Genomic DNA, 18,819 nt, shown 5'->3' on the forward strand with positions numbered 1-18,819 from the left:
TAACAGTGAAGATTAAAATAATTATTTTTTATGCTTGCTGCGTGCCAGGCACTGTGCTTGTCACATCCCATGTATTCTCATTTAATACTGACCACAACTGCAAGTGGTAGAGGGACCAAGTGGGCCACCGAGATGCACTTTAAGTTGTCACACAACTTGTAACAGGCCAGCTGGGATTCAAATTGAAGTCTAACTCCAGAATTCATGCTGCTAACCACCACACTGTACTGCTTGCCAAAAGAGGTAGCTTCCCCCCACCCTTTAATTAGTTTTCTCTCTTTGATGAAGGAGAAGAGCATCACCTGTTTTTTGTAGCAGAGCATGTGGTCTGAACTGTATGCCGGCTGCCTGAAGTCAGGGTCCGGAGCAGTAGAGTGAGGCCACTCCTGTGCTTCAGGTGCTTATGGAGGCTTTGTTTGTGTTTATTTCCCGTCGGTCAGTAATCATCATTAGATAACAAGTATCTGTTTCATGGAATATACGTAATGGGATCAAATTTGAACTCGGAAGGAGAACTAATTACATTCAGCGGCAATTACAAATTAAGCCACACTGCCTGGTGCGAGCCCTGGGAATGGTCATTTACATATCAATAGGGTCTAATAGATGATTAGGCACACTAGGCGGCCAGCCACTGCCTGCGCAGTGGTAACTGCCCCTCACAGAGTGCCATCCTGGCCCAGGAACCTGCCCATGCAACACACGGTGGTTAGGAGCCGAGATTCTGGAGCCAGAGGCCTAGGTTTGAATCCTGTCTCCACGGGCTGCGGGTTACATTCGTATAGGCAAGTTAACCTCTGTACCTCATATCCATTTTTATAAAGGAGAGGTAATGACAATGAAAGGAGTTCTTTGTACAGTACTTGTCATAGAGAAGCACTGTGTAAATGTTAAACATGAAAATCTGGGAGAAGAGCTGTTATTCCCATTTTACTTTAAGGAAGTGAGGTTCTGATAATGGGCTAGTAAAGCATTGAGCAGGAATTCCAATTTCGGAAGCCGAAAACTAAAACTGGCCTCTAATTGTTGTTCTGTTTCATCTACACCTTCTGAAGGATTTTTTTTCCTCCTGGTATTTTTAGCTTACACTCTGAAGTTCTTCTTCCTCTCACAAATTCTGAAGCTCTAATAACATAGCACCTTCCTTCTGTGGTAGTTAAGCAAATAAACATTCGGCAAAGGAAAGGAACCTGGGCTGAGTAGGAAGAGAGGAATCAGGGAGGGAGGCAGCATTTGAGAGTGCGCCCTGTGCCGCAGCACTGGGGCTGCACGGAGCTGTTGGTGGCTTGGGTCGTTCTCCCTACAGAAACGGGGGAGAACTTATACTGCCCAGTTCAGACAGCTGGCACTCGTGGCAGTCTTGATCCAAAGCTAATGCATGATACCATGCCACCTGACCAAAAATGTGGACACTTGATACATTTTCTTGTCAGCTTCGTGTAAGGCCCTGCTGGTCTCTTCTGTATCCTTCTCATTTTAGTCTGTGTACCTGAGAATTAGAACTGGTACTGTATAAGAGTTTTAGGGGTCGGAGGAATGATGTGTAGAAATTTGATGTAAGGTGATCAAATTGAAGTTCCAGGTTTCATAGCCACTAGAGACATAGGGTGAGAAAGCTAGTCCTGCATTGCCAGTGCCCACAGTCACCCCTCATCGCCCTGCATCCCAACTCCCAGGCAGTCTGACTTAATGTCTCTGGGATGAGGCACAAGAATCTGCCTTTTTTATTTTTATAAGATTTTATTTATCTACTTGAGAGATCACAAGTAGGCAGAGAGGCAGGCAGAGAGAGATGGGGAAGCAGGCTCCCTGCGGGGCTCAATCCCAGGACTCTGAGATCATGACCTGAGCCGAAGGCAGAGTCTCAACCCACTGAGCCACCCAGGCACCCTAGAGTCTGCCTTTTTAAACAAGTATCTTGCTAATCCAAATGCAGATAGTGTGAGGACTTCGAGAAAGATTGGTCTATATTAATTGCCTTATAATAAAGAGTTCAGGAATAGTAATATAATTCACAAACACACATTAATTGAAAAAAATAATAAAAATCTATTACATGCTGTACACTGATACAGAAGGGAAAAAAAACCTCACATCTATCCTCCTGGGGCTTAGGGTCTGGGTGAGGTAAAGTCAAATTAGCAATAAAATGTAACAGATGCTATGGTGGAGGTCTCTTTAGGCAACAGTGGGGCACAAAGAGGAATTCATTTTTACTGGGGGTGAGTAGAAAAAAACAAGAAAGGCACCATAAAGCAGATGACATTTAGAACTGAGACTTGGAAATAGGGTCAAGTGAGCAAAGGTACAGAAGTATGAAACTAGCAGAAAAACTCCAAGAAGCCTGAAATGGCTGGGTGGAGAGAGGGCGGGAGGACACTTACCCCCAAAGATAGGTTGGCATGGGAATCTGAGCTGGGTCATGAAGTCACAGAAGATGTACCACGGGTGCATAATCTCACAGATAAGATGTCTTTCAAGGAAATCAGCTGTAGTATACCAAAAAGAACCCTGGCTTGGAATTATCTACGAAGTTGAGTTCTCAAAGTTGAGTTAGATATAGGCTACTTTTAAGTAAATTTAAGATTTTTTTTTCTTTTTAAGCTTGAAGATACTGTTACTGACTATAATTCATTTCTCTGCCTGTAGTCAAACTGTGTTCACATATTTGTTTTCCATTAAGGTATTTGTACTGAAGAGTAATTGATACGTTCCTAGAAAATAGGTACTGTGAAGTTACTCACTTTAGGCAAAACTGTCTTAACTTTTAAAAAGATGTTCTCCCAAAAAACTAAACAGAGGACCAGAAAGAGAATTTTAACAATGACTTCCAGAATCTCCTTCCAGTTTTACAGGCTGAGCAGTGCAGTGTGGTGGTGATGAGCAGGCCTTGATTCAAAGCCTGGCCCTCACCGCAGCAGCTGTGGTGACCTTGGATGTATTACTGACCCAGGCCGAGCCCGCTTCCTTGTCAGTTGGGAAGATTCACTGGTCTGTCATGAACTCCGTGTAGGCAGGGATAGTGGCTGTCCCGCTGACTTCCGCACTGGCCGTGCCCTGCACAAGGCCTTGCCTGTAGTCGGTATTTGATGGGCGTGTGTGTACTGCTCAGTGAACATTCATACTATTTCACCTTATTGTCTTATTGTTGCCTCACCACCACTAAGCAAACAAAGAGAGAAAATGGCAGCACTCAGGGATTTGGGGCTATATGTTTTACTAAAATTTAATCTTGATTAAAGGTTCTGAGAATCTTCAGTACGAAGTTTCCTTGACACCATCTGAAGTGAGGAATTTCATTTTGTAAATGCATACGCTGTGAACTTTTCAATGGTCTTCCCCTCTCCACTACTCTACTTGAAATGTTTCTGTTTAGGTCACCGAGCCACTGAGCACACACCGTATCTAGCGACATCTGTCTAGTACAGATATTGTACCGGGCACAGCTTCTCCGGCAGCATCACCGTCCCTTGTTTTCATGGGGGAAGGGCAGCCACTGGCCTGCTCCTTGGGCCATTCTTCGATTAGCCCTGGGTCACCTTCCTGCTCTTTAGGTGACCTCCCTGAGGCATCCTGAAACCCAACTGAGATGGGGTCTGGTGCTGAATTTTATACATGGGAAGCCCCAGATACACATAGAGCAGCTCTATCATCAGTCAGAAGACCTGTGGAATTTAGGGCAAGAAGGTCCCTTAGAATTCAAGTCCCTTGCTTTTTTGAGTGAAGAAATTGAGACTCTGAAAAATTAAGTGATTTGCCCAAAGTCAGAAAAGTAGTTATTATCCTGGCCAGGGCTGAACTCAGATGTCCTGTTGCCTAAATGTCTTTTCCAAGTCTTCAGAACTCAAAAGCCTTTATGTATCACTGAGTAGCATCTAGCTTGTTAGTCATCGTGTGCATGTGGGCAAATGTAGGAAAGGGTCTGGCCACTTTGTTATCAGAACTCTCATGCGTGTTTAAAAAACAAAACAAAACTTGTTCACCAGCATCTGATGGGTCACAGTTTAGGTAGAGATTTGTCAGCCTTCGTCTCATTACTAGGCTACCACTGACTTGGGGATAGAATTTCAATCCGGGCTTCAAAATCTTGAAAAAGCTCACAAACCTAGGGGGTGTGCATGAATGCTTTCCAGAGCTCAGCTCCTCTGTCCAATTTTAGCTGTTTCTTCTTCATGCCTTTTCCTTGTGCCTTGGCAACACAGGAAAGCAGAGTCCAGTAGCAGAATCACAAATGTCTCCCAAAACTCACTTCCTGAAACTTTCTTAGTTTGGTTTCCCTGTAGACTGAGAAAGGGATTTTATTTTTTTTAACTGAAAGAGACGTCTAAAAACTTTGAAAAGCAGAGGTCCATCTCTGGGAAGAGGCAGCCATCTGACTTTTCTCCCCCCTTGCTTAGTCGGGAAGAGAAGGGAAGAGAGCGTCCTCCTTTCAAAGACATACAGCAATTAGAGATTTTCACGTGGGTGGAAGGAGGCATTGTGAAATTGCCTAGGAGTCCTCCTCCTCCCCCCAAATACAGCTCAGGAGGTGGTGTGAAGCCAGTCAGGGTTCTTACCAGGGTTGGGACTCTTAGAATATAGGAATGACCCAACACAGTCTGATTTTTAAATGATTGAAATAAAAAAGAAGTTTGTGTGTATAAAGAAATGTGTTTTACCATTGGGCTTCTCTTTCCAAAGAGATTCTTGCAGTTCAAATTAACCAGGAGCAGCCCTGGAAAGAGAAGCCACAAACTTGAGTCATTGTTTGAAATTGCCAAGTAGGAGTAAGCTTTTCAGTGCACCAAAGAAAACTTGGTTCCCCAGAAGAGGCTGTGCTTCCATTATCTGTTTTCCATAAAATAGAAGTAGCCTGAAAAACGTGGAAAGAAATATTAGAAGAAAGACGTTTCTCATTCTCTCTGCCTTCGTGTTCTTGACCTGAGTCAGGCCTAGAGTTTGCAAATCCTGTTTCTTTCAGCTAGTTCATCCACCTCTCACCTAGGAAATAAGAATTGTACGTAGAAGATGCATTTAAACATGGATTATTCGTCTGGATGTTCATTTTTTCCTTTTCCCCCAGTACAAAACAGCTCTCTTAATCATTCCTTAACTGAAATATTATTGAATGAAGGAAACAGGGTCTAGGGGTGGCGAGGTGAAGAGACATCTGGGAGGGAGCGGCACCTTTAGGGCCCACACGGGCCAGAGGGGCCTGGGCCGGTCATCTCAGAGCAGCTGTGCTTGTAGGTGCAGCCCTGCCTCACTAAGCCCCATGTCTGTCTTCCACACTAACACTTCTCTCTAGGGCTAGCAGCTGTTCCACATCCCAGACCCAGATATTTCCTCTCCTGAATTTAAATAGTTACTGTTTATAGTTTGGATGCCATATAATTTGTTGTCGACACAAGGACACTTTTGAGAGTAGCATGGATCACCTACTAATAATCCCACCGGACGACACCTACAAATTGGGGCTGTCCCAGGCAAGCCAGAACATACAGATACCCTACTTCTAAGTCTTCAAACAACGCAAATCAGATTTGATAATCATGTATTATGTATCATCAGGGAGTTAGAAGGATCGCATAACTGAAGTTGCTAAATTGGACTAGAGTTTTTTCCTTTAAATTGGCTGGCCATAACTTTATTTTTGTCTAGAAACACTTCTGAAATTTTTTCTACGTATCCATCCCTTAAACTGTTTAGGATATAATTTAACATTCTTAGAGACTTAGAGTCACTGAAGCAGTAGAACTTCGTGGTTGAGAGTGCTCCATGCCTTCCTAATTCTTGACACTTCTCGTGTGACCTTAGGTCAGTCACCCTGTAAGTGCTCTTCTTTCCAAAGTGATACAACATGCTCACCGTGGGTCTGGGCTTAGAGCAAACATCTGCGGTGACTGTGGTGTGTTACTATAAATTTTGTGGAATATTGATGATCACCTAAAATCGACTTGATGAGTGTCTCCTTCTACATAAATACTCTTAGAGTCTGTTCTGTATATTATTTGTCTCCCTTCTTACCGTTCCTGGTCACTTTTATGCTGTAGTTTTCTGAGATACTAATAACTGGTTAAGAACTGTGACACTGAGTCAGTAGGAAATCCATGCATTCAGACTCTGGGGTACTACCACCCACCCCAGCACAGTGCCATTCCGGGTACTCAGAGCCGTAGGTAACGTGGCGTGTCTCCTTGGAGTATCAATTTTACTTGATTCCAAGTTATTTAAAATATCACCTTTGTGTTTGGTAAGTAATAAGGTGTAGGACATTAAATGTGTATGAATTTGGTAAGGTGAAGAAAAATTTCAGTGTAATTTCACAATTCCAGTGGAGCTGCTGGGATCCCAGAAGAGTTCACTTTCTGTCACTGGTGTTTACTGTGGTGAAAAATGTTGAAAAACACCGCAGAAACATCTTTCAGATTTTAAGGCTAATGTGAGAAGGTCTAAAACACTGGTGGCAGCCATTTTATTATTTTTATTTTTTTTAGAAAAGTCCTCTTTCAAGTGGAAGGGCACGTAGGTGGCTGTCAGTTAAGCATCCGACTCTTGATCTCAACTCAGGTCCTGATCTCAGGGTTTTGAGTTCAAGGTCCGTGTTGGGCTCCACACTGAGCGTGGATCCTGCTTGAAAAAAAAAGGTGCATAGAATATCCATTTACTTTTTACCTTGCAGTTCTGCTTACTAACTTTAAGCAGCCCATATGAGACATTGCATGTTTTAAATGTTATTGCTGCTTTAACATGGAGCTTCCTTGCATCTCTTTACTTCTGATATTCTCAGTTGGTTTTCACCCTAGGAGCTGGTATGTCTGATAACCAACTGGAATTCTTTTCCTGGTTGGGGATTCTGCATGGGGAGCTATGCATTATATAGTGCCAGAAGTAGACATAGTAGGATAAAGCTGTTTTAGTTGGGTATTAATATACTATTGAAGAGCTCAGAGTAATGGTTCCAAAACTTTGAAGATGGGATTCAAAAAAGGAATCAATAATAAAACATTTTAGCCATGTTTAAAAATTGATAGAAGACAGTTTTAAATTGCCTCTTCACATTTGCTTTTTGAACAGTTTTGTTAAGGAATAGCTGACATAGAATAAACTGTATGTGTTTAAAATGTACAGTGTGATTAGTTTTGACATAGTCCTGTGAAAGTATCACCACAGTGAAGACAGGTAACATACACATTACCTCCAAAATTTACTCACGCACCTTTGCACTCTCTCTCTCCAGCCCTTACTATCATCCCCAGGCAACTACTGCTCTGAGTTCTGTCACCGTACGTTGGTTTGCATATTCTAGATTTTATATGCATGGGATTAACAGTATACTCTCTTTTTCTTTTTAAAAGATTTTATTTATTTGAGAGAGAGCAAGAGCGAGCATGAGCCAGGGGAAGGACAGAGGGAGAGGGAGAAGCAGGCTCCCTGAGCCTGACATGGGGCTCAATCCCAGGACCCTGGGATCATAACATGAGCCAAAGACAGACGCTCAACCCACTGAGCCACCCAGGTGTCCCTATACTCTTTTTCTGTCTGACTTCTCTCAGCATATTTTGAGATTCATCCATGTTGTCTATTTCATACCTTTTTATTGCTGAGTAGTAGTTTACTGTAGTGATTACCATAATTTACTCATTTGGTTGTCAGTGGACATTTGTTTCCAGTTTTTGGCTATCACAGATAAGACACACACATCTGTGTGGATATGTTTTCATTTGCATGGGAGGATTTGCATTTCCTCGAAGGAAAATGGCTGGGACATGTGGTAGATACGTTTAACTTTATAAAAAAACTGCCAAAATTTTATCCAAAGTTGTTGTGCCACTTTACATTACAGCCAGCAATATATGAGAATCCCTATTGCCAATACTCGGTATGGTCGATCCTAATAATTAAAAATTTATTGTGGTAAAATACATATAACATAGTACTTATTACTTTGACCATTCATAAATGTACAATTCCATGGCATTAAATAAATTCAGTGTTGTATAACTATTATCACTATCCATACCCAAAACTTTCTCATCACCCCAACAAAAATTCTGTACTCATTAAACAATAACTACTTTTTTCTTCTTTCTTCCAGCCCCTGATAACTAACCTCTGTTCTACTTTTTGTAGCTATGAATTTGTCTATTCTAAGTCCTTCATATAAATAGAATCAAAATCTTTGTTCATTTGTGTCTGACCTATTTCACTGAATACAATGATTTTAAAGTCCATCTTCTTTGGTGTAGAGTCTGCTCACATCTTTTGCCTAATTTTTAATTGTTTTGCTTAGTTTTTATTAATGAGTTTTGAGGTTCTTTATTCAGGATACAATCCTTTATCATCTATGTGATTTGCAAGTATTTTCTTTGAGTCTGTGGCTTGAATGTGTCAGTGTAAGACAACACTTCAAAATAAATATCCTCAAACAAGCATTTGGGAGAAAAATCAGAAATTCAGAAACTAAGTACAGAAATGGACAGAAATTGGAAGAAAATCAGTGAGAGTGATAGAACTCAGAAAATGAATGTTAAGACGAAGCCACTTCATAAATAAAGAATAAATTACAGTGTGCCAACAGGAGAATAGATTCTTAATAAGATGTCAGAAGATTTACTGAGGAAGGCAAAAAAACAACTAACAAATGAGTGGGAGACTTGGAAAGAGGTAAAAAGGGGTCTGAGAGAAAGCAGTTGGAATGGACAACAAAGAAGATCTAACATATATAATTGGAGCTCCTAAATTCTTAGAAATCATGGAACAGAAGTTAGAGAAAGCCTAAATCTACATATTGCAAGGACCCACCAACTACTTGGGAAGATTCACCTACAGGGATAAACTTTGAGACAAACCTAGCAAAGCTATATTAGACTTGCAAGACAGAAGTCAGAGGTCCTGAAGGCCTCCAGGCAAGAAGAACACACATAGTTTGTACAGGCAAGAACATGCTGAAATCAGACTTTTTTAAAGCATCATACAGAAATTGGCAGCAGTGAAAAAGCATTTCAGGAAGCTTAAGGAAATCAAAGGCAAGGCAAGCTCTCTTACAGTATCAAGACTACAGAACATTTTAAATATGTAAGTGTGAATACTGTTACACTGAGCTCTTCTTGAGAAATATGGTGGTGTACCTTTATTCTTTATTCATTTAAGAGGTGACTGGGGAAAATTTGGTGGTGAAGTTTTAGAGATAAGGCAAAAATAAGAATGGTAATATGGGTGGAAAATAAAATGTAAACCCTAGATGTTCTGACAGAGTAGAAAGAATGCACATTTGAAAATGGAATAGAAGAACAGAAAAAGAGGAAAGCAGAGTAAGATAATTGGTTGTTTAGATAATAGATGAGAGTCAGATGCTACCATTTAAAACTTAGCAACTGGGAAATACAGTTAAGTAAGGAACAAACAAAGAAGATGCTAAAAGTACAAATACAAAATAATCATGCAACAGAAATACAAAGCTATCTTCAGAACTTCCTCTAAAAATATAGAAAATAAAGAATCACATCGCATAGAGAAATATAATAAATATGTGACAATAACTATACAGTAACATGACAGGAGTTGAGACCAAGCCCATCATTCATATCAATAAATTAAATAGGCTTAACTCAACAATTAAAGAGATTTTCAAGTTCATAAAGCAAAACTCAGTGCTATAGTCAAGAGACCCATCCCTTCAAGAAAAAAATAAAAAAGCAAAGTGACTTAAAAAGGTTAAAAATAAAGGAATTAGCAAAGGTCTATCTGGCAAATAGAAACAAGAAGTATCACAGGCCTGTACCCCTGGGGCAAGTAATACATTATATGTTAATAAAAATAATTTAAAAAATAATAATTAAAAAAAAACAAGAAGTAGGGGTTGTGGGTCTGATATCAGACAAAATAGAATTCAGACCAAAAGTATTGACACAAAGGACACTTTATAGTGAACATAGATGTACTAAATATCACAGCAACCTCCTGTATAAAGCAGAAACTATAGGGTATGGCAGCAGAGACAAGTAACGGCACCTGGGTGGCTCAGTTGGTTAAGCATCTGCCTTTGGCTCCGGTCATGACGTCAGGATCCTGGGATTGAATCCATATCAGGCTCCCTGCTCAGCGGCAAGTCTGCTTCTTTCTGCCCCACCCTCTGCTTGTGCTTCTCTTGCTCTCCCTCTTGCTCTCTCTCAAGTAAAATCTTTAAAAAATAATAATAACAAAGCACACTAATAGGAACTTTAACATACTGCTCTAAATAGGAGACTGGTTGTATGGAAAAAACAAGTAATGCTGTCAAAAGAGGTTTGCAGATTATGCCCACAGGCAAATCTGTTCTGTTACCTGTTCCTATAAGTGAAGTTTCCTAACTCAGACACATCCAATTTTTTACATATTATCTTTGCCTTTCTTGCTAAGACAGGGGAGTTGAATAGTTGTGTCAGAGGCCATATGGCCCACCAAACCGAAAATACTTACTCTCTGATCCTTTCCAATAAAAGGTTGCCTACCCCGATACAGGAGACCTAAGTAATATTATTAATAAGGTAGCTCTTACAGTTCCCTATTAACACCGCACATTGATAACAGGAAATATATGTTCTTTCAGTGTGCAAAGAACACTCACAAAAATGTGTTGCAAAGAAAATAGCAAGTTCCACAAACTAGGAATAATACAATCAGCATTCTTATCATAATACCATAAACCTAGAAATTTAAGGCAAGTGACCCATAGGTGAATGGACATATATAAACAAAAATTACATGGTATTTGGAAAATAATGACCACCAAGGAGTCTGTGGGATACACTTAAACCATTGATCAGAGGAAAATTCATAGCCTTGAATACCTTTATCAGTAAAAATGAAATAACAAAAATAGATTATTTTTAAAGCTCCAGTCAAAAAAGCTAGGAAAAGAACAAAGTAAGTCAAAGAAAGGATGAGGGAAGAGAGAATAAAGATGAAAAAGAGGGTGCCTGAGTGGCTCAGTGGGTTAAGCCTCTGCTTTCGGCTCAAGTCATGATCTCAGGGTCTTGGGATCAAGCCCCGCATTGGGCTCTCTGCTCAGCAGAGAGCCTGCTTCTTCCTCTCTCTCTGCCTGCCTCTCTGCCTATTTGTGATCTCTCTATGTGTCAAATAAATAAATAAAATCTTTAAAAAAAAATGAAAGAGAATAAAGATGAAATAATAAGAGAATTTACAAAAAAAAGAAAAGATCAAATTAACAAATCCAAATTCTGGTTTCAAAAAAAGACCAAGGATCAGGTAATTAAGAGGAGAGGATCAGGTGAGGAGAAAGCACAAAGATAGAAGAGAGAAACAGTTATTGATACAGAGGGTATAAAATTAACTGTAAGATGACTTTGCACACCTTTATGCAAGTAAATTTGAAAACCTAGATAGAATGGATAATTTTCCAGGAAAAGTATAAATAACCAGAATTAGCCTCAATAATCATAGAAAGTTTAAATTTATTTCTGTGGAATGAATGAAGAAAATTATTAAGCACCAAGCCCAGATAATTTAACAGGGAAAGTCTACCTAACATTTAGAGTCTAGTCAGCAACATGAACTGTTCCTGAGCACAGAAATATTTATGAAGCAAGTACAACATTGATATCAAAACCTGATAAAGATCACACACACAAAGAAAATTGGATCAGTATCATGTATGAATATTGGTCTAAAATTCCTAAATATCAGTTATTAGACTCTAACTACATCACCACCCAAGCAGGTTTTATGCTGGGAATGTAAGAACAATTAATCATATTAATTAGATCTAAGAAGAAACATCATAAGTATCTTCAGAAATGCTGAAAAATTCTCTGACAAAAATTTAACACCTGGGGGCACCTGGGTGGCTCAGTTGGTTAAGCATCTGACTCTTGGTTTTGGCTCAGATCATGAGATCAAGCCTGGAGTCAGGCTCCCAGCTCAGTGAGAGTCTGCTGGAAATTCTCCCTCTCCCTATGTCCCTCTCCCCACTCACATGCACAGTCTCTAAATAAATTAATCTTAAAAAAAAAAAAATTGACACCTGTTCCTAATAACAACACTGAACTATAGGAATGGATGGATTATTTCCTTAATGTAATATATATACCAAAGGCCTAAAGTCAGCATCTTAAGGGGAAATACTAGAGGCATTCCCACCAAGGTCAAGAATAAGTCAAGGAAGTTCACTGTCTCCTGTGCTTTTATTGGCACTATTAGCCAGTGCACCTAGATAAGAGAAAACAATTGGAAAGGAAAGGAAATCTGTATCCATTGTCAGTGACATGATCATTTATCTGGAGAATTCTGTAAGAAATCAATGATAAACAGACAACTAAAGAATTCAGCCAGGTAGCAGTATATAAAAGCAAGGAAATATCAATAACCTTCATATATAAAAATAACCATTTAGGAGATATAATGGAAGAGAAAACTACATTTAATGTAGCAACAGAAAAGATAAAATACTTCGGAGTAAATGTAAATGTGATAAGAAATTGATGAAACCTAATGCAGTGTTCTAGATTGAATTGTTCACCCCCCTCCATGTCTAAACCCTAATCATATCCCTCAGAATATGAATATTTGGAAATAGAACTTTTAAAAAGTTTAAGTAGTCTCTATGAAACTAATGATGTAATATAAGTTGACTAATTGAATTTAAATTAAAAAAAAAAAAAGTTAAAGTGAGTCCACTGGGATGGGCCCTAATCCAATCTGACTGGTATCCTTTTAGGACACCCTGAGAGGCTCCAGGGAAATAAGCTATGTGAGGACTTATAGGAAGAAAATAGCCATCTGTAAGTCAAGAAGAGAGGCTTCAGGAGAAACCATCCTGCCAACACCTTGAGCTTGGACTTCCAGCCACCAGAACGTTGAATAAATAAAGGTCCGGTGTGTAAGCCACCCATTTTGTGGTGTTCTGTTATGGCAGCCCAAGCAGAAGAACATGGATAGGAACTGCAGAACATTCCTAAAAGGTGCTAAAGTAGACCTGAAGTAACCTTCCTAGGTTTTGAATAGGACATCTGAACACCATCAAGATATTCTTAAGTTAATTTATAAATACATTGTGACCCTAGTTCAATGACCAAAATCTCTTTTTTTCTGGAGGTAGACAAGGTGATAACTAAGGTTGATACTGGAGGAGTAAGCATGCAAGCAGGACATTGAATGAGAAGAACTGTGAGGGGGTGGACTAGCCCTATCATCTATTAAAACATATAATAAAGCCTCTATAATTAACACAGTGGTTGTGGGGCACCAACTAAAATAGAATGGAATGGAATGTCTAAACATAGACCCTAACATATATGGAACTTTATGAAAAAGGTGGTATATCACTGAGGCAGAGATGGGCTTTTTCATAAATGGTGTTGGAGCAACTGGCCAACCATTTGGGAAAATATAAAATTAGACCATTCTTCATGGTATAAATAAAACTGAGCTACAAATGGATCAGAGATCTAAGTAAAATAGGAAACTTTATATGCACTAGAAGAATGCATGGGTGAATTCCTTCTTATAATCTGGGTGTAAGAGAAGCCTTTCTGTGACTCAAGATCCATATGCAATAAAAGAAAATATTGATAAATTCGATTCTCAAAAAAAGCTTTTTCACATAAAGTCAAAGGACAAATGACAGATTGTAATAAAATATTTGTAGCATATAAAATAGCACAGGCTAAGATCTCTAATATATATTTATATTTTTTAATGAAAAATAAAAGTAGCAAAAAATGGGCAAAAGGCACAAGCAGATCATTTGCAAAAGAATATACTAAAATGCCCTCTGAAATACATGAAAAAGTGATCAACTTTTGCCGTGAGAGAAATGTTAAATTAAAATTACACTAAAATACCATTTCTCACCCATCAGATCATCCAAAAAAAATCAAAATCTTGGGGCACCTTGGCTGGCTCAGTCAGTTCAGCGTCCAACTCTTGGTTCAGCTCAGGTCAGGATCTCAGGGTCATGGCCCGCATTGGGCTCTGTGCTCAGCACAAGTCTGCTGGAGGCTCTCTCTCTGTGTCCTTGCCCATTGCCCTCTCCCCTACCCACTGCTCTTTCTAAAATAAATAAAATCTTAAAAAAAAAAAATTCCTCCAAAAAAAAAAAAATCTTGACAAAATAGTCTGTCCTACGGGCTGTGGGGGTAAAGTCACTTTCATACGTGGCAGGTAGCAATGTGAAATGGCACAACCCCCGTGAAGGGGCACTTGAGGCTAATGAAGTTATATCTTCATTTTCACCCAGTGTGGCCATTTGCAGGGATTTACCCGGAAGGTACTCCTTTAACAAACAGCAGTATATACGCATAGGGTTATTCATTACAGCGTTACGTGTAGTGGTGAAATATTGTCAACTGCCCAGACATGGGAGATTGGTCAAAGAAACTATGGTGCTGAATTACCTGTAAAAGCAAATGAGGAACATCTCTCTAAACTACTAAGTTAATTGTCAGGTATAGGTGAATAAAGCAAAGTGCAAAAGAGTATATAGAGTAGGCTGCTTTCCTGTTTAGTAGTCAAGACAAAATAAGGAACCACAAAAGTTAAGCACATCAGTTTGACTTTTTCACAAAGAAATACAGGAAGGATAAACCAGGGGATAGAAAGAAATTGATCATCCTCTGAGGAAGTTAGGTGGGGGAACTGAGTAAACAAATCATGATATACAAAGTAAGACGCTACACACAGCATTGGATGAATCCTAAAGACATACTGTTGAACCGAAGAACCCAGACACGAGTATATATTACTCCATTTGTATGAACACTTGTTCATTTTACTATAGATGTGTGATACCTCAGTACATTTTTTTTTAAAGTTTATTAAATCTACTTGTACTGGGGCACCTGGCTGGCTCAGCCTGTAGGGTGTGGGACTCTTGATCTCAGGGTCCTGAGTTCAAGCCCCATGTTGGGCGTGGAGCCTACTTAAAAAAATAAAAGATACTTGTTCCTATGTCAGCAGTGCCAAAATTCATCTTATCTTACTAATCAGAGGTGAGAAAAAGTTATTTTTCTCCTCAAGTTCATCTGTAGGGTGGTGCTTTGCTGTAGTTGGTGGCACACTCCCCAGGTCATCTGCAGAAGCTGGTGATGTCATCTGCGCTGTGCACTCAGGGCGGCCTGCGCCCTGGGCCAGACCGGCACAGCACACAGCAGAGTTACTGCAGGAACACACATGCTAAACATGAACTCAAGGTGTACATTGCCTCCTGCTGCCACCGTCACGTGTGAGGAAGGAGAAGCGGCAAATTCCCAGTTCTAAGATTATAGGCAATACGAGTTGCTGAAACAGGGGCTCTAGTAAGTAGAATGTTTTATGTGGGGGGCGGGGGTTCCTTTGAAGGGTCAAGAAGGAGGATGGATTCAGGGAGCTGTCTGGTGCTGCATTTGGGGGGCAGGGTTTAAAGCCCAGTGTTTACCCCCTTTTAAAGGCACTAATCAGACTTGAGACTGGCTAAATGACCATGAAATGCAAGTTGGAGAGTGGTAACTCATGCTGCAGCAGCTAAAAGAAAAAGAATGGTTGACTGGATAGGTAATTCAAAGGTATTGTGCTATTTTGAAGCCTTTGTTTATTTGGAATATAGATTTCTGTTGACATTGGGAGAGGCTTTAAGACAATTAGGGATTTTTTCTTCAGCAAAATAATTTATATTTCAGGTGACTCTTGAAAGGTAGAAGGAGGAATTACGCTTTTGATGACTTAATTTGGGTAGATTCCATCACTGTGCAGTAAAGGAAACACATTTATGATACTAAAAAGATTTGTTTTTAAGGGATCAGTTAGTGGGGAATTTATTTCTACAGATCAGCAATTTAAGATATAGCTCATGAGACCATTTAAGACCTTCAAAGACCTATTTTTACGTAAAAGAAAAAACAATCTTCAGCTCATGAATAAGCAATAATCTAAGTGTTCAGGGCACACTTTCCTGCAGAAATGGTATAAGTTATAGATAGATTCCCTGGAAAGCCCTCAGAAATCTACTTAATTCCTAATGCCACTAAATATTGTTTCTTTGGGAGAATATATTCTGAGTTCTGCCTGCCAACAACAGTATCAGATTTTAAATTCTCTCTCCTCTGTGCAGATTTCCAAATGAGTGGTTTTTCTAGCCAAGGCCACGAGAGTTGTAGTAGGGGTTCTGAGGAGCCCCTACTATGTTCCCAGGAAGGAGCTATCTGAAGACTGTGGTGGGAAGTTAAGGATCTAACCCAGTTAGGGCTTGCTATCTTCCATTAACATCTTATTTATAGTGGCTTTGCCTCTAGAGGTTTCTGGAGGTTACAGACCATGCTAATTATTAACGCCTTAGCTTCCTGACATACAGAGCTTTTAGGAATGGCTTGAGCTGTTTTCTTTCCTTCTCTAATGGTGTGTGCATTTTTGGCCTTTATACTTTGAGTATCCAATTAGCAAAGTGTGGATTGTATAACCTGTTTCTTCCTTTGCCTGTCAGGTAGTGCTGAGGAGTACTGAGAAGTGGGTTAAATGCATTAATATCCTCAGAGAAAAAATGTTTTTGTGAAGTAGGACTACTTGGACACAGTGTAAAGTCTGTCCCACAAAACATATCTTGTCTAACTAACAACCTTCGTTGGCATTTGGATTTTATGCTGCTCACTGTATTTATCCTCTCAGTGTTATTTACCGTGCCTCCTTTTGTTTTAAAATGAGTTGATATGTCAGTATAAAATATTTATAGTGATTAATTCATACCATTCAATAAGTATTAACTCTTTCAGTGGAACAGCTTATCAACCAGAGGTGTGACCGTGGAACTCTCAATGATGGTATATGTTCTTAATTGTGCTTTGGGTTTTAGTGAACAAAAACAAGAATGGGGGAACCCTAACCTTTTTAACACAAAAGGTGTTTTGCAGACTTTCATTGGGCAGTTTGTCCGTGCTGCACGTCTTGGACATAAGTCACAGCCATTCTAAACAGACTGTTAGCGCATTTATTCCTGAGTGAAAAATGGCTTTGCTCAAGTTGGCAGGCGGGCAGGGCTTATCGTGACGTTATTACAGATTTTCATCATTTTCATGTTTGTCTCTCGCTTTTCTTTCCCTTTTTCCAGTTCTTCCTCCAGTGCTGGTTCCAAGACACAGCGAATATAATCCTCAGCACAGCCTGTTAGCTCAGTTCCGTAACTTAGGACAAAATGAGCCTCACATGCCACTCAACGCCACTTTTCCGGATTCTTTCCAGCAACCCAACAGCCATCCGTTCCCTCACTCCCCCAGTAGCAGCTACCCCAACTCTCCTGGAAGCAGCAGTGGCACCTACCCGCACTCGCCCACCAGCTCAGACCCAGGAAGCCCTTTCCAAATGCCAGGTGGGTTGGAACATTCCGTGATGTTCGGGTCAGGTGCAAGAGTCGGGGGTAAGCCAGGTGCACCTGCACTCTGAGAGCTCTTCCCCTCTGCTCCATGACGCTCTGCTCTCAGACGCTGGGTGCTGCTGTGGCTGGAGGGAGACCTCGTGGTCAAGGAAGCAAATGTCCTATTTGATTTGTCAGGCACGGAAGCTTGAATAAGTTTTATTTTGGATTTTGAAGGGTTTTGAAACAGTTGCATCCTTCTGGGCGGGGCATAATTGTACAATTGTCTTTGCTCCTGAAAAAAGAGAAAAATAATGTGTTGCACACATTTGTTGTACATGGGGGGTGGGACCCTGTTGTAAGTGCAACCTCAGAAAAGCTATTTCCTGAGGGATCACACCTCCCTACTTAATTAAATTCATTTTGGTGGTGATGTAATCCCAAGAAACATATACTTTAGCAACAAAGGAAATGCAGCAGAAGTAGTGGAGACCATCTGCTTGTTTAACTTAGCAAAGACAAAAACAATTATCCTTTGTTAGATTGAACTGATGGTGTAATGTTTATCAAAATAAATGATTAATTAGGACATATTTTTCAAATTATAGATTATTAAGCAAGCATCTCACAAAAAATGATTAGTGCCAAATTTCTTGCCAGTAGACTTGAAGAAGGATGCTCTATACAAAGACGTACTGAACATTGATTAGCACTTCAAGGGGGGAACATGGGCGGGCGGGCCTATTTATTAGGCCACTTGAAATGTTTTTCAGTAAATGCGAATTTGACAGTAGTGCTGGTAGGTCCTCAGAAATTGAAAGTGGTCCATGCTTGATGGTGCTGTCTTTTAGTTCTATATTTATTACTTCTTTTGGTCCTAAACCTTTCATTTTGCATGGTTTTTGTTTCTCAATCCAAAACTGTACAGGATGAGGCAGGGCAGCAGGGATATAGAGGAGTTCAAAAATCAAACTAAGCATCATCGGGTGATTTCCTGTTCACCCCACTTTCTCCCAGACCCGCTGGGTTTGATGAATAGGTAAGTGGTGAGGAGATAGTCTCAGAAGCTCTTGGCAAAGTCGGGGCGGGCCCAGAGGTGAGAAACTGGAAGATTATTGCTCGAGTTTACACTGTGTCCCTGGCTGTGAGGGCTTAAGACTACAGGTCAAGTGAAGGAAATGTGGACAAGAGAGAGCTGCCAGGGTTGGGAGTGGGCACTCAGGGAGCTAGTAGAGTTTCACCTATTGCTGTCTGGTGGTCTGTCCCAGTGGTGCTGATGCCATTGGTGAAATTTTCACCAGCTCATTGGCAGAAATTTACTGGATGTGGTCTGAGAGGACGCTCTGTCTTCATTCCTGCCTGGCAGGAAAGCAGAGTCAGTGTTACAGCTGCAGGGAAGAAGCTGAATTAAAAGAAGCTGGAGAAAGGGTGACAGAGGCATCCAGATAAGGTCCCCATAGTCCTGTCCTTGTGCTGTGAGTCCTTGCTTGTTGGCAGCTGGACGGTGGGAGTTGCCGGGT

General features: G+C 40.3%; 1 protein-coding gene across 1 annotated transcript in view; it reads left to right on the plus strand.

Moving 5' to 3' along the window:
- The window catches only part of SMAD1 (SMAD family member 1), a 73,744-nt gene that overhangs the window by 40,331 nt on the left and 14,594 nt on the right, over window positions 1-18,819 (plus strand). The window contains exon 3 of the mRNA XM_080797734.1: window positions 17,057-17,314. Coding sequence (XP_080653860.1) covers window positions 17,057-17,314 — 258 coding nt within the window. The remainder of the gene's footprint in view (window positions 1-17,056; window positions 17,315-18,819) is intronic.

Source organism: Martes martes, assembly GCF_963455335.1.
Source record: "Martes martes genome assembly, chromosome: 2".
Classification (NCBI taxonomy): domain Eukaryota; kingdom Metazoa; phylum Chordata; class Mammalia; order Carnivora; family Mustelidae; genus Martes; species Martes martes.